Source organism: Ambystoma mexicanum, chromosome 1p (genome assembly GCF_040938575.1).
Source record: "Ambystoma mexicanum isolate Mex_15411 chromosome 1p, UKY_AmexF1_1, whole genome shotgun sequence".
Lineage (NCBI taxonomy): Eukaryota > Metazoa > Chordata > Amphibia > Caudata > Ambystomatidae > Ambystoma > Ambystoma mexicanum.
Window position 1 is genome coordinate 1,148,583,197 of NC_090921.1, and position 17,203 is coordinate 1,148,600,399.

Genomic DNA, 17,203 nt, shown 5'->3' on the forward strand with positions numbered 1-17,203 from the left:
TCACACTTGCACGATCCAAATGACAAGGCCTAGTAGGATGTTTGTCTTGTCCACCCTATAGCCCCCACCTCCCTCCCGTCTTCTGGCACCAAGCAACACGTATGTACAGGCACATTATATAGATGCCATACCATATCTTGTTAGGGGTACTAAATGTAATAGGCTTTCATGCTTCTTATGGAGTCTCTTTACATTCTCTTCTTCTGTGGCTCTTATTACAGTTCATATTTGGTGCGGTCGCCAAAAAACGCCCCAGGGTCACCAGAGTGTTTGGGCTGACTCACCAGCACTTGTTCGCATTTCCGGCTGCGTTTACGCTAAAGCGGCGAATGTGTAACACTGCTTTTGACCATGGACTGCTCTCGTTTCGCTCTGGTGTCTCCCACAGCCTCAGCACGACAGTCTCGATTCAAGTCCCAGTATGTAAATTGTTGCTTTCCGTGGTTGCTGTACGCCCAGGAGTTCTCCATTGCCTCCTGGCGTGTCTGCGGCACGACCTGCAGTGTCTCTCTTCTCCCCTTCTGGTGAGCCGCTCGGCTTCGCCACACCGTTTCGTGCTTCCAGGCCTCACACAAGCTTTGCAGATGAAGAACATGTCTTCCCAACAGCAGCAGCCATCATGACTTTAAATCTCCTGTGTACAGGTGCACTTTGAAAACAACTTGAACACTCCTTGAGCTTGTGGTGCTTTTCTTTCTGCAGTCCTCTTTCCCTCCTCTGAGCCCCAGTATGGGTGATTGTGGGAAAAAGTGACACAGATTACTTAAAATATCACTTTCAACAGTTCTAAATGATATACCCTTTCTATATGGGGACTGATTGGACTGGAAAAGGCTTTCTTGGATTATCCACATTTTAGACCAGGGATGGAAGTCTGATCTACAGAACTTTGGGAAAGGGTTGGTTTTCCCTAACAGAGGGTGTATCTATGGCAATAGGCCATGAGGGTATTGGGTATAAAGTAGTCAACTTCACGGGCAAATGGGGGATACGAGGTCTCATCCAATGAAGTCATGACATCTCCCCGGAGGCCGTCTCCTCCCATGTGATCCTCCCTCATATGGCTGCCGCCAGGATCAGGTAGCGGCTGCCATCCCCCAGCCACGTGGTAAGAGGTGAACGCCAGAGAATCAGTGATGACTTCATTGGATTCATCCCACTTCAGTCTGTTAAATCAGACTCTTAATTTGGGTTTATCTTGATCCCTTCTTAGGCTTTCCTTGTCAAGGATCCTCTCTTAGGCGATTGCCTCTTATCGAGTTCATTTGCCTGTTTTATTTCATCTCATTATCGGTTTCTAGGTTGGACTCTCCAGTTCTGAACTCTGAAGACACAGGTTATTGTCCTTTCCTCACAGGGTTTTTGTTTCCATTCTCTATTGGCTCCCCACCTGGGTTGATTACATCTTTCCTTTAAATCTTTTTCACATTCCTTGTTAACCAGTTTCTTCAATAACTCGTCCTCAGGGTTTAGACGAGGTTTTCTCTTCACATGATGCCTGTCTTCCCCAACAGGGTTATTTGTGTCTTGGGTTTTTACAGTTCCAATTACACAATCCTATATTTACTCTCTTGTCCTAAGGACGAGTTTATTCACACATAATGGTTCCCCCGGTACCTCTCGTTGGGGGGAGGTTGCAGGACTCTGCTCTCGCTCAGCAAAGCTTTGTCTCTACTTACTGGACAGTCTCCACCGCTCGGCTCCTCATCAGGTTCATGCCGTACCCAATCACTGGTGATCGCAAACTATCATGCTTCTCAAAATGTTAGTCTCCAAGTCGTTGTTCGGGAGTCCTGCCCACCACTCTGCAAGCATGGTCACACCATCACCATGTACATCATTCCTTTCTACCTCCTCATAACACTTTCCTCAAGGCTGTACACACTGACCCTCCGCACTGGCCTCCTGCGTCTCGTTGAAAGTCACGGTCTCCATGACCTGCCTCAGCTCCATAAGGCATGATGTCAGAGGGGGTGGGGGAAATTAGGCTGCGCATAGCACTTGTTTCCTCTCATTTTGCTTTGACTTGTCCCAGTTAAATATAAGTCTTGCGTTAAAGAGACCTCTTCCTTTCCCATATCAGTTTCTTTTTACATTGCCATCAGCCAAATGTAAAGATGCCAACCTCCTCTTTATAGCAGACAGTCCCATATAGGCGGCTATGAAGTGGTTTAGGGGGTTCCTCACAGGAACAGGAGTCCTTGTCCCTAAAGGGGGAGTCTCTCAAGGAGAGGTCCCACTTGCCTTGACCCCTAGGATGATTGTATAGAGAATGCTCACCTCTCTAGCCTCACAGGGGAAGGCTCTCCCTTGGGAAGAAGGGATAAATACTTGCGATTGGTCACAGAATCTAGACACACTGTGCCATAATCTTGGTCCTCAGGTTTAAGATGACTCATCAAAAAGAACCTGCAGAGGTTAGGCATTAGGTACCTGACTAGAAAAGAATGGCTTGGTCCTTGTGTTCTAGTGAGGTGATCATTCTTGAAAATCTTTCAGCCTGTATCTTACTTAGTAAGTGAGTATCCATATTAATAAAGGCAATGGGCCGAAATGATGCAACAAGACAATTTATCTATACCAGGCTTTGGGAAAGCAGGAGTAAAGTAATATATTGTGGGCAGAGTTTAGGCATAAAGGGTACAAGCAAGGTGGACATGCTATAAATGTACGTTTTTCACTGCAATGGAATTCACAGCCGAACAGGCAACTAGTCAAAGCAATACTGGAGAAGCAACATTCTCCAAAGGTGAAACCAAGGAAAGGGAATTGAATGGGTTATGTTACTGAGCTGTCTTTTGCACAACTGCTACCAATCTCACGTGAATATAACAACCGATATGGAAAAAGACCAACCAGACAAAATCAAATAAAAATGCACTCGTAACATTTCATTTATTTCCTTAAAAAAAAAAAACATCAGCAATATTACATGCTGTTAACTTTATTTCCTTTTCATTAATTACTAATATATACAAACGGAGACGGATTTCAGCAGTTTCTTTGTGACATGGTTAGAAAATAACTTCCTATAACTTGAAGCTTCCCTTACCAGCATGTAATCTTTATACATCATATAGTTCTTTACTGGTGGTGTGAGCAGTGCTTGTTAGTTTTAGTAACATTTCTCAACACTCCACAGACGTTATTAATATAAACTCAAGTCTTGAACATTACACAATCCATTTTTTTTTTCAAAAAAGTGCATTTTAACCAATACTAACATATCAATATCTTAGACGTGGAAAAATCAAATTGATCATCGAGGGGTTCTGTTGGGCATGAGAAACGGTGGCTTGTGGGCTGCTTGTGCAAGCAGACCATAAAGTGGAGCTTAAATGCTACTGACTGAATCATCTGATACAATGTGTGGTAAAGAATGAAAGTCCTTTGCAAGACCAGGGAACATTGTTATTTTTCCCCAAAACCCTCAATAGGAATAACCAATTCATATCTTAATTTAAAAAAATTATGTAGATGTATGCATTCCCATATTGCCCATTTACATCACTAGTTGAATACACACATATTTATATGTACGGACACGCAGAAGACAGGATTTCAATATAAGCTTATAGTGGGTGCACGTCACATACAGCTTGTACTAACATGGTGCAAGTGACATAAAAGCAGTGAAAGGGATCCTCCAGTCAGCCGGGTTTTGGCAAATGCCATCCTCTTCCATTACAAATAAAATGAGTAGCAGTTGGTTGACACTGGATGACATTTCTTTAGTGACCACCTCTCTGCTGGAGTTTGAATGGAAGCATATTCAGCATTTACAAAAGCTGTAGCAGCTAGGTTTCTACACTTTAGGAGCTTGTGTTCAGTAGCTACAAAACATACAGAAGAGTACAAGACAAACCTATGCCCAACCATGTAAAAAATTAAAACAAATAATGTAAGTGGTTTCATACAAGAGTTAAAGCAGCAGACGTTCCCAAAACCCATTTTCAAATCATGTTTGGACTGAGACCAAAACCCTGTCTTACACTGCATCTATAGGAAGTATGTACGCAGGCTTAAGAAAATACACAACACACTGGGTCTGTAGTTATTTTTCCTGTGGTTGCACATATCTAGTAAATGCAAAGTTTCCATACCACCGACTTAATGAATTAAGACAATGGAGTCTAATAAAACGATCTTGGCCCTTTTAAACTATCAAGTGTATAATCGAATTTTCTTAAAAATATAAAGAAAATGAAACAATTTGGTACAGGCAGACATTAAAAGGCAAGATCCCTTTTAGTACTACTTGTATATATGTAATTTGAACTTGAGTAGTTCAGTTTAAGGCTATTTATGATTTTGTGGAGATCATTATAGTTCTCATCCTGCCATGCCCTAAAAGGGACAAAGTCCTTCACCTTTGAGTTGGCTGCCTACAGTGTGCTAAACTTCCAAAAAGCACCATAACTTTAGTAATCTAACAAAGCGTTACTTAGCCGTTGGTGACGGTGGTTTTGAATGTCACATATGCATCAACCACTTGATATAAAATAAACCTGCAGAAGGTTTTAAGAAAAAGAAAATTGAAAAGGCAAGTCTCAATTTTGCTTCATGCATACATTTTAGTTGAGTGTTCGTAGACTACTATGAAAAAAAATGCATCAACATCTATGAATTATTGTAACAGATGTAAACCTTACTGGCAAGCTTCTAACAAAATTAAAATACTGCGAATGGAGTCTTTAGGTTGGAGAATGTGAGCTCAAACCAATCGGTGCTAAACAAAATTTTGCAAATCAAAGATATGTTCCATCTTTCTCAATAGACGGGCTAAAATTAGCCTTCCACATTGCACATTTCTCAGACCTTCACCATTCCATATTGCTTTGCTCACCATCCACCCACTTCCGTCCCATCACTTCCATTTCCTTCCTTGTATGCAAGTGTTATATGAAAAGATAGATGGATCCCTACTCACCTCTTCTGAAACTGAGTTAAAATGAAAAAGACCTAGCATTACACATATATGACCAGAAACGTTTCAAAAACAGTATAGAAATCATGCACTATACTTCCAAAAAGGTGAAGAGACAACAAGATTCCTGGGAGAAGATTATGTCCCAGAGGGACCATCTAGAAAGACTTGAAGCAGAAGAAAAGAAATAAAAGGCTTAAGATTTTCTGAATTTTAAGCAATTTTGTCATGTCCACAGAGGGCAGGGTGCCACCTGTGTAGAAAAAGTGCCCTTATCAGATTCATAACCAAATGAATCTTCATTCACCCTAGATGAGTTAATAAGGAGAAGTATGGAGTGGAAGCCTGCACACTCTGATCCAGCAGAGATCCCACAGATTTTCTGGGATCATCCGTGTCAACAAGTGGTTCCTTCTCCCAAATCCAGAGTTGCATGTAACTTTACAAGGGAGCTAGATCATGCTCTCCCCTTCATTTGGAGATCTTACAGTAGAGAAGCCCTTCTTTACTGCCCCTTTGTTTAGAAAATGCTTGGACTGCAACTTCAAGACTTTAGGCAGCCAACACACTTCCATTTTATGCACTTGCTATCCATACAACTTCAGATGGAAATGAGGCGATTACAGGGCACGTTTTGGAGCATCACTTGGACCACTGTAATAAGACGGGAGAAATGTAGCCGGTCCTGCTTTTAAAAGTCCAACCCTTGATTTATTTCTCTGGCCACTCTGTCCACATACCCTACAGCCAATCCAAATAAGAACATGATTGTGTGTGGCATGACGGATGTACTCTTGATACTCTGGGATGCCTAGAAGAGGCAGAGAGGTCCGTGAAAATTGGATAATCGAGCTAGATCTATCAAAATTGCATTTGCTCAATCTAGATAGATGGGAGAGTTGTAATACACCCACCCCCCGCCTTCAAAGCATGTATGCATGTTGCATTACCTAATCAAAGAGGCAGAGAAATGGGTTGCAATGGATGATCAGAGTAGCGGTCACAAAGGACTGTGTAGGTGGGCTACAAGAATGTAACCGTGTTATGTTTAGTAGATCTCCGATACAAGTGGCAGGTTCCTCTGGTCTCATTGGATCGCAACAGCACTGAGACCACAAGGAATGTTGGGGCATTGGAACCTAATGACTAACATCTACAAAAGGGTTCATTGGCCCATTCCCATTAGCAGAATGGGACCAGAGCCAAGTCAAGCACTAGGTGCACCAACATCAACAGGAATTGGTAGCCAGCTGTGCAACAACCAAGGTAATCAGTTTTCCCCTTCTTGATAAAGGCTGTCATGCGACCGTTGGCCGAGAAGCCTTGCCTCAGATATAGGTTTGAGGTGAAAAACGACAAAATAATTCCCCAACTACCATCCGTATCTCCTCCAAGTGGAGGAAGCAGTGATCTGGACTAACCAAAGTTAGGTTCACAGATGACTGGCAAAACATGCAGATTACTTAGCTGGGTTCAAGGATCCCCTTATTTGGCTTCTTCAAGCTATAGTTTTCATCATGGGCCTCAACATCTTCTACAAACAAAAAGGCATCCATATTAAAGGATGGAGTTGCATTGTTGGTTCCTCACATAGGAACAAGGATTCATGTTATGAATCTCAGGAGGTATTGGGTTTGTTGCAGTGATCTTAAGTTTGCATCTTTTAGAATCACCATGGAAAGCTTTTTAGGTACTAAGCGCAATTATGAGCAAATCAATTTGAGCACTGATAGTTTTCACTGAGGTGTAGCGCACCCAGCATGTGTCTTACACATACTGACTTAAGTAGGGTAGGAAAGGACTATATACTAATGGATACAGGCTTTAATGACACTGTACAATAAAGCCTAAGTTTGGGATCAACTTGCACCTCATAATTAACCCGGATGAAAGCAGAGGTTCTGGTAATGACTGGAAGCGCTGTCAGAATCTGGGTTCAGTGTGACAAGATAACAAGATATATTATAGTGAACAAATAAATTGACTGAGGCGGGGTTAGGGGTGTAGGTGGTGCGGCTGCAAAAGAAAATCTAATCGCATATCATTCTTTTGTAATTGAGATTTAAAATCCTGCACACCTTGCAACGGATCAAACCAAAAAACCGATGCGCCAAGAGGGAATCAGTTAAGAGAATGAAAAGCAAGCAGGTTGTGCCCAGGCTGTTGTGACCATATTGTTTCAAGTGTTTTAAGAACATTAACAGTGGCTGTAAAGTAAGGACCAATAGTTATCCTCCAAGCAGCCCTTTTCCTTCATCAGCTGTGCAAAGAATGTTTTAACACACTTTGTGGCAGTTGGAACATTCCAGGAGGCATAAGACATGATATTCCAGTAATTTAACCAAAGCAAAGATAATACAATATACCAGCATGCAAGAAATGGAACTCAAATTTTGGTGAAGAGAAAATAACTGTTAAAATGAAAAATTCATAGTTGTCCTATTCATGACTAGTAAAGCGGCTTTGACAATAGCAGCAGAAGGAGGATGGTAAAGTAAAATGTGGGTCCAACATTGGAAACAAGCAGTAGTAGAGGCACAGAGTTGGCAGGGAGGGGACAACCCCAATGCTTTACACTGCAGACAATTATTTCACTTCAAGCTCAGTCAGTTCCAATTTGCTACTTTCTTCCAACTAGAAGATTCCAATGTATTATGGAATATCCAAATCCAAGCGTGTTTTGAAGTTACCCATTTACCTATCGGAAGCTGCAAAGCTATTTTAGCCATGGATTAGAAATAATCTGATGTTCTTAATTAGTTCTCAGTGTTTGTGGAATACAGTAATATGTTTTTTTGTAAACTCATTTTCGGCCATGAAGTTGCCAGGTGAACAAAATTGTTAAATGCACGATTAGGTCGAATGCTGAAGATGATTGCTGAATTGATGGCTATGTAGTGGGTGTCTCAACAAATAGGGAGGATTCCTTGATTGGGATGGAACCAAACCATACAACTGAATAATATTCAAATTTAATTTCATGATTCTTTTAGGGGTTTACAATGTGAAACATGAGAAGGTGTCTACAAAGTTGCAGATGCTGCAAAGTACGTAGCAATATTTCATACACCAATGAGGGGGAAGGGCTATGTCCTTGAGAACACGAAAATATTCTCTGCTGAGAATTTAAAGTAGAAAGATTTCAGACGAAAGTTGAGAATACTATACCTCAAAATAAATGCAGCTTTCTACACTGCATTCTACCAGCGATAAGTGCTGCAATAAATCACTGTTTTACATGGAGTTGTACCGTTGTGCTTTTGTGAAATCAGAAATCCATGTTTAACTGCATTTGTGTGATTTGTTCAATTGGCTGCTGTTATGTTACTAACAGATTTTCTCCTTTCATTAGTGACTAACATGGTGGTCCATTTGCAATTACATGAAAGCATTTTAGGTTAAACCTGTATTGCTGCGATTCAACAGAAGAAATAGTGGGATCAATGCTGGAGCCCAATCCGTATTTCAGAAGCCATTGTGTACGTAAAAATTGTTTATGCGATACAAGCACGCTTATGTGCTTTATCAATGCTATAGCAATGCTTAAGTTATAATTATGGGTATCATTCAAACTTCAGTATAAAGTATTCGAGTAAAACTAAATAAAAATATACATATGCATTTTTTTGCTTTTGTGAATTATCTCAAGATTAATTTATTATGAGAGGCAATTTATAGTGTTAAAACAAATGAGCGCACAATACCAAACACATGCAGTGGTAGCTTCCAAGTCCAACAATGATTAAGAAAATTAATATTCTTTTGTAGAGGACATTATAAAGTTCTATTTCATATGTATAGTATTAGCACTGGTGAAATGTTATAGATGCTGAAGAAAGAACAAAGGAATTAATTCTTCACTGAGAATCAGACAATCACATATAGGCCAGCGTCACTGTTTAAAATATAGAAGTACTAGTGTTATGGAAAGTTATGCAGTCACCACCTTCTAGAAGTGGCACATGTAAAATGTTCATAATGCTCCCAGTGTTAGTAATGGATTAGGTAACTTACAGGGGGATTGAGAATGCTAAATAGGTTTAATGATTACGATTTGAAGAGGCATGTTTAACAATCACTTTAGACCAAGTCTGAGGCCTTCCAAGTGGCTGTGTGGTGGCAAATTAGTAAAATGACTGAGCAGTGAAGGAAAAGAGCCAGTCATCTTTGAATGGCAAAATGTGCTTTGCAATCTGATGGTGTGCAATATCTCGAAATATATACCATTTTAATCCTGTAGCATGTTTCCGTTAAGGATGAAACTATCATTTAATTCATTGTTTCCATTGAGTTGGAACATTAATCTTGAGGGGTAGGAACAACGCGTGTATACACGTGCATACAGCTTCATCGTAATACAGTTGGGAGAGGGGCTATTTTTAAAGGATGAACCTTAAAACAAGAATGGCAATATTTTAGTGCTTTTCTGGTGAAACAGTACTTTTGTTGTGTCGAGGAGCAGTTGATGCGGTAAACAATGTTAATTATAGTCTTGATGAAGTGCCTCAGCATGGAAAATGTTGGAATGGCTCGAATTAATGTGTGGTCACACAAAGCCTACTGAAAGAAGGATTATACGATATATAATAACTTTCACGTAAAACGTTATTGCGGCATAGATGCCATGAAAAGTATTTTGTTGAATCACATTTATGCAGCGAATACATGGAATGCTTACACATAATTGTGAATGGAAGACCACATTAAAATATGAAATGAGCAAATCGGTTTCAATAAAGCCCAAGCAAATAGAGAAAAAACACCCCGTCAGGGTGATTCCTTTCTATTACTCTGCTGGAAAAAAATAATCGAGCTCTTGGTGTAGTGTACTCAACTACAGTAATTCAGTGGCAGGTCTCACATTATATATCAGAAAAGGAGAGCTGAGGCGAGTCATGCCAATCCCTAAAAACCTCTATCAGATGCAGCTTGCCTATACCAACTCACTGTCACTGTGCTTCATTCCGATTTCCCCACATAAATGACCAGCTCTTTACTTTGTAACACTGCAAGCAGAAATGATTAAAACCTAGGCATCTATGAGATACATTTATATAATGTATTATAAACCCCAAGTAAAACTCGTGATGCAACCTGAAAAGGTGAGAAGGTCTGCGGCTTTTAATTGCCGGTTAGTGTCAATTCAATTTGACAATTGTAAGAAAGGAAAATAAAGAGAAGCCTTAAAAAATGTTATTCCGATTTCTGTTTTAAACATTCCTGCAGACGTTTCACTCGCATTAGATTATGCATGCCTGGACTTTAAAACATAATATTCATGGACCTAATCTTAGCAGAACATCTTTACATGCCCCACTAGTTCAATTAAACAAGGAACAAGAATGAAAAATGTTACTGTTCATTTCCCAGGTAGTGTTGAACAGTTACCAAGCTCAGATTTATTTAGGGTCAGTGCTAATACGATCCCAGACTGCTTTTGCATAGTTTTTATAATTGTGTGGAAATAATCAGGTTTCACAAAAAAAAAAAAAAAAAAAAAAACTATATTCCAACAATCTTGCCAAAAACCACAACATTAACCACATGGAAGAGCAGATTTGTTGTAGAAAATCGTTTTTTAAGGCAGAAGAATACAATTAAAAAAGGAAAAACAGCAAGCACAGATCCAAAATTAATAAGATGAGTAGCTGTATTTCAAGAATAGATTAATAGAAAGGCGTAACTAGTGAATTAACCTCACGGAAACAAGGATTTTAAGCCAATATATTACGCCTTGAGCTCCTAGAATAAAAGAAATCAGCATGATTGAAATGTGAAGTTGCAGCAAAGACATACTTACAAATGCAGGTGAAGACAAAGTTGTACTTCCTGAAATGAGTTACAACTTCTACAATTGAATTACCATGCAACTTGAAGATTCCATGCTAAAAGATTTGCCTGTAAGTTTCACACACTGTGGCGTTGTCAAAAGAAAGACATTCAAATATAAACGCCATCAGGCATGTCAGAAACTATGTTAACACAGAATAATAGGAATTCCACGTTAGACTTGTTTAATGAATGGAACATACCCCAAAAAACAAGCTCAGAGAAATCAGTCAATTTATGCTTCATCTACTTTCCTGGGTACACAATACCCAACGGGATAGGATACAACATTAACAGCATCTCCTGTACCACAATAGATGTATAACAGCCATCAACTACATTGTATCAGTTTACGAAATATAGAACGGGCAACCATTGATCCGTCACATTCACTCAGATCTTGAAACTAATGTGAAATACAAACTACAGATAACTCCGACTTCTCTTTCCTTTAAGTTATATGTGGGATAGCCATCTCTCATTGTTCAACAGACGGACATCAATCTTGTCTCTATGCCATGTAGGACAAGTGACCAGTCATGACGTACACTTATTTACAAATGGTACATTGTTGGATTATTGAGTCACCCAATATGCCATTAACATATGCTCAAATAATCAGGGTGGTGGCCAAATATGCCTTGTGACCAGTGTAAGACGTGACCCATTTGGCCACTCCTGCTCTTCGGACAGCAGCATTTTGCCTTGTGACACTCGCCCTACAGGTGCTGCCACGAATTATGGTTGACTAAATATAGAAGTCAGGCAGAAGGTGTTGCACAAAAAAGCATCTAGTAGCAATGAGTAGTAAGCTACGAACACTCCCCTCAATGATAGAATGGGTTGAACCATCCAAGTAACATCCCTCGGTAGCTTATATATAGCAGCAAATATGTTACTGCAGAACACGCGACAGTCACACCTGTGAATCTGTTACATTATCATGTATGGTATACTAAACATTATCATGTATGGTATACTAAAGGGGGAACTATCTGTTCAGCTAAATTGCTATACAACTATAAGCAAGGTGGGATTGGAAAACTGACAGCTTTGTCTTCAATGCACCAGAAAATAGAATCGGAAAATGTGTCTTCCTCCAAGTTCCATTTTAACTCACAATGCACAGAAGTACACTTTACAACTCTTGCGAAAACTTGACTTGCTTCAAATATTTTGTAATGCATATGCAATGCAATGTAATGCGTATGAACCATCTAAGCTGGCAACATCAAACATTTTATATATTCTGTTAGATTTCTGCTATATTCCAAACTATGAAACTAAGTTAACTGTGGACTAGATGGCAAAGTACCAATTTTCCATTTTATATTGTACCTAAAGAATTAATTATTTGGTATTGAAATTAATGGCGGAAACACTGCACGAATGTTAAGTACTCAAACACAAAGTCCTGGCTTGCTGTAAGCTTAGGAGGCGGATACACATTTGGAAATTATGTTATTGTTGTTTCTGCTGCAATAGAACAGGGAGGAAGGCATCTGCCTGGTGCCATTCTTTATAAAAGATGACTGGAGGCAAATTACTGATTTAGAAGTTTTGAATGTAAATCGGGCTGCATCAATGTTTGCCAAGGCAAATATTGCTTATGTTTCATAGAATATAAAAATATAAAAATACGAAGCTTATTATGGCTATGAAAGAAAAACGATCCTGTGATTGTTCATATTCTATAAAGATGAACCTTAATACTTATGCAACGTGGGCGCAACAAATGATTTCTACAAAATAAAGGGCATAGGGCTTTGCTATGCTTGTAAAAATTAAATTAAGTGGGGAAACAAAAAAAGGGAAAGCTTGTGAATCAAGCAAACAAACTACACAGCAGGCAACTCTGTTCATACAGTCTGAATCAAGATACCAAACCACTGGTTACATAATCGATACTTTTGACAATAAAAGCACAGCCGTTGGTTGATGTTTCCTGCCTGGTAACAGAGATTAGTCAACATGAACGAAACTGGTTCAATGTAATTGCTAGCAGTCTGCTGTAATCCGTTCCTTTTTTGTTTCGTCTTTTGTTTGTTGCTAAAAATCTATCATAAAAAACGCAGTTTCTTAATATAGTCTAAATAGAAAGAAACTAGCCAGTGGCTAGTGACAGGAGGCATATCCACTGCATGTTGCTTTTGTCAAGATGCACAACTGTTCCCCAAACCACCATCAGTTTCCAGGAAAGAATGTACACAAGTTGTGGAAAATCTCTGTACTACAACGGGAGTTGATGAATGCGCAGGCAAGGACCAGTGGCAAAGGCAATCCTTCCGTTGCAGGTGTGGAAGGCATAATTCAGAAATCACTGTCCAGGTGTGTCGCCAACAATCTCTATGCCATGCTGCTGTAGCTGTGCACGCAGAAGTGCATTTTCGTTCTTCAACTCTTCAACCTAAAATAAAGGAAAACATTTAAAATCTTGTGAGCGTCTTCACACCACCGCCTTTTTTTCTTCTTTATTTCAAATTGTAGGTGGAGGGTGGCTTTGTGTATACGTACTAGGTGAAGCTGGGGGAAGGGGGAGGGGGAAATCTTGGATTTTAAGCCAATGGGAATTTTTCTTGCTCCTCTATTCTATCAGACCTTTCCCCTTAAAGAATTTCCGACCTTTCCCCTTAAAGAATTTGTTTTCAGCATATGTATGTATTTAAACCACAAGAGATTGGATAAGGTATCAAATGACATGTATTACTTACCCTAATAGCATTTCTGATGCTTGTTAATCTGCTTAGATTCACTTGCTGTGCTTATGGTCCGACATCCAGGGGTAACCGCGGAGTATTGCATCTTGTCTTTCGGGGACCGAAAGGGGACGTCGGCATAGGCGTATCTGTAACACTATCCCTATCGTGACGTGTGTAGTACCCAAAATCCCTCACGCGCCTAGGTCCCTCCGATTATATTTTTTCTGCCATGAGGGAGCCCAAGGCTACAGGGAGGGAGTACATTAAGAGAGAAAGTAGTAAGATATCTATGTTCCTTCCAGCCCGAGCGGGGAGGTAGGGAGGGCGCATGTGAATCTAAGCAGATACAATCATCAGAAATGCTATTACGGTAAGTAATGCGTGTCTTCTGATGCTTGTTAATCTGCTTAGAATCACAAACTGTGCATAGACTAGCGAGCAGTACCCGGAGTTGGAGGTGGGTTGTGAGAAGGAACAGTAGAGAAAAGATGTCTTAGTACTGCCTGTCCCACCTGAGAATCAGACCTAGAATGAGTGTCCAGGCAATAGTGTTTTGTAAAGGTGTGTACAGAACTCCAGGTTGCCGCTTTGCAAATGGACTCAAGAGGAACATTTGCAATGAATGCTATGGATGCCCCAGGGCCTCGAGTAGAGTGTGTTCTAGGCTTGAAGGGCAGTTCTCTCTTCGCAAGAGTGTAACATAGGAGTGTGATGCATTTGACAATCCACATTGAAATCGCTGATTTAGAGACAGGATCCCCTTCTCTACCAGCTGCCACTGAAACAAAGAACTGTTCAGTCTTCCTTAGTGGTTTAGTTTTTTCCAGATAAGACATGACTGTCCTGCGTACGTCTGGTGTGTGAAGGCTTCTTTCGGCCATGTTAGTGGGGTTCTGGAAGAAAGTGGGTAGTTCGATTGACTGGTTCACATGGAACTTTGAAATGAATTTAGGTGCAAACCTGGGATGTGTGCGCAGAACTACCTTATCTTTGTGGACTGTAACAAAGGGGTCTAATACAGACAGGGCCTGTAGTTCGCTAACTCTTCTGATAGAAGTGATAGCCACTAGGAAGGCCGTTTTATAAGTCAGATCTTTCAGACTTGCTTTATGCATAGGCTCGAAGGGAGCTCCCATGAACCTGGTCAAAACCACATTCAGGTCCCAGCCAGGGGCTGGGTGAGAGATGGGAGGATAAATCATCTCGACCCCTTCCATAAAGGCTTTAATTACTGGTATTTTCCACCACAATACTTTTTGTTGTGATGTGGTGTAGGCTGACAGAGCAGCCAGATGAACCTTTAGGGAATTGAAGACTAACCCCGAGTCCAGCAGGTGGGTTAGATACAACACAACGTGTGAGGGTGAGCTATCGATGGGCTTGACACCCTTGGAATTGCACCAGAAGACAAAACGTTTCCATTTGCTGGCATAGCAATAACATGTGTTAGGCTTTCTCGCTTCCCTGAGTATGTCCATGCATCTCTGAGGGAGTTTCAGGTGTCCAAATTCTATGATCTCAGGAGCCAGGCTGCTAAGTTCAGAGTTTGTGGGCATGGGTGTAGGGTCTCCCCCCCCTGTCCTGAGACAACATGTTGTACGGGCAGGGCAGCTTGACTGGAGAGGACAGGGACATTTCCATCAGGTCAGCGAACCAGGGTTGGCGGGCCCACATGGAGGCCACCAGTATCATGGTGACTGGTTCCTGGTGCATCTTATGCACTATCTTGTTGAGAAAGGGGAGTCAGGGGGAAAAGCGTAGACACATTTCCCCAACCAAGTTATCCAGAGACCGTTCCCCCTTGGATCGGTTCTGGGGGTACCTGGAGGCGTAGTCTTGGCATTGGGCGTTCTCCTGAGTAGCGAACAGGTCGATCTCTGGGAAACCCCATCCTGCGAAGATGTTGGATGCAATGTCTTCGTGCAGTCGCCATTCATATTCTTCTGGCAGAGGAAAATCTCTGCTGAGTACGTCTGCCAGAAGATTGAGTTCGTTCCCCTGGAACATGTTGGGACAACAAAAACATCTTGTGTTTGAGAGCCCATATCCAAATGTTTTGGGACAGCTTGGATAGCCCTGGAGAGTGAGGTTCCCCCGGTTTGTTCAGGTAATGCATTGCTGTAGTGCTGTCTGTTAGGATCAGTACTGTCTTCCCCTGCAGGTGCACCTGAAAGGCTTTCAATGCTTTGAACACCGCTAGTAGTTCCAGAAAGTTTATTTGGTTGGACGCTACTTGAGGGGACCACACTCCGTGCGCTGTCTGCTGAAGCAGGTGAGAGGGGGGGGGGGGGGGGGGGGTGGGCGGGAGGGTCCCCCCCGTGAGAGATGAGTCTGTCGCGAGAGTGGCTTCCACTGCAGGGGTGGTGAAGGTTTTGCCCTTCAAGAGGTTTTCTCTTGACCACCACTGCAGAGAGAGAACGAGGGCTGGCGAGACAACTAACAGATCTTCCCATTGTCAGCTGGCCTGACACCACTGGCTGTTGAGCCACTCCTGCATGGGACGCAGGCGCAGCCGCGCGTGGTGAACTAAGTATATACATGACGCCATGACGCATCGCTTTGCGTACCGTCACCTCCAGGCTGGCTAAATATTGAGGAATCTGAGAGAGCATGTTCTGAACCCTCTCACTGGAGGGGAAGACAAGGCCGTCTTCCGTCCAAATTAGCGCTCCCAGAAATGGTTTCACTTGGCTGGGGACTAAGCTGGATTTCTTCTAGTTGATTGAAAAACCCAGGCTGAAGAGGAGATCTACTGTTTTTTGGGTGTTCGAAAAACAAGCGTTGAACGAGTCCCCCATAATGAGCCAGTCGTCGAGGTAAGGGTAAACTGGGACCGATAGTCTGCGCAGGTGTGCTGCTGCCACTGCCAGGACTTTGGTAAACACCCTTGGCATCGAGGCGATGCCGAAGGGGAGTACTTTGAACTGGTAGTGTTTGTCCTGGATCATGAACCTTCGGTATATTCTGTGCGTTGGCAACATTGAAATATGAAAGTATGCATCTTTCATATCCAATGTTGCCATGAAGTCCCCCTGTTTCAGCAATGGGATCCCCTCCTGCATTGATACCATGCAAAACTTGTGGGGTTTTATAAATGTGTTCGCTGGGCGCAGATCCAGAATAGGATGCATGGTGAGATCCTTTTTGTGTACAAGGAAGTACACTGAAAAAATGCCCTCGTTTACCTGAAGAATAGGGACGGGTTCTATGGCGTCCTTTTCCAGCAGTGCTTTCACCTCTTTGATCAGGATCTCCAGATGGTCTGTTGAAAGGCGCCATGAGCGTGGCAGTCTGAACTGTGGAGGTCGTCGAATTCCACGCAATAACCGTGGGCGACCATCTTTAAGACCCACTGGTCGGAAGTTATCCCCTCCCATGCCTTAAGGAAAGATGTTAATCGCCCCCCGACCGGGGAGACATGGGAGGGGACCTGGACTTGGTGGTAATTTCTGACCAGAGGCTGTGGCTCCTCTGGAATTGGGGCCTCTGCCTCTACCTTTGCCGTGTTTCTGACCCCTTGAGGGGTAGCAAGTCGGGCTTCCAGATGCTTGATTCGTTTTGAAGTTACCCGTGCCGTAGTTGTTCTGACCGGCACGGGCTTTTCCTCGAAAGGACCGCAGAGAATGGTTACCCCTCTGGGAGGAGGGTTTTTGTGTAATTTGGTGCAAAGACTTAATAGTCTCATGCTCCTTCTTGGCCGTCTCCAACGCTTCATCAACTGCTTTCCCGAAGAGGTTAGTCTCCTCAA

General features: G+C 41.9%; 1 protein-coding gene across 2 annotated transcripts in view; it reads right to left on the reverse strand.

Moving 5' to 3' along the window:
- Positions 1-2,876: 2,876 nt before the first annotated feature.
- Positions 2,877-17,203, reverse strand: part of USF2 (upstream transcription factor 2, c-fos interacting) — a 411,291-nt gene continuing 396,964 nt past the window's right edge. For both annotated transcript variants that reach the window (XM_069604824.1, XM_069604823.1), the window contains exon 10: positions 2,877-13,163. In XM_069604824.1, the coding sequence (XP_069460925.1) occupies positions 13,074-13,163 (90 nt within the window). In that variant the 3' untranslated portion in view covers positions 2,877-13,073. The remainder of the gene's footprint in view (positions 13,164-17,203) is intronic.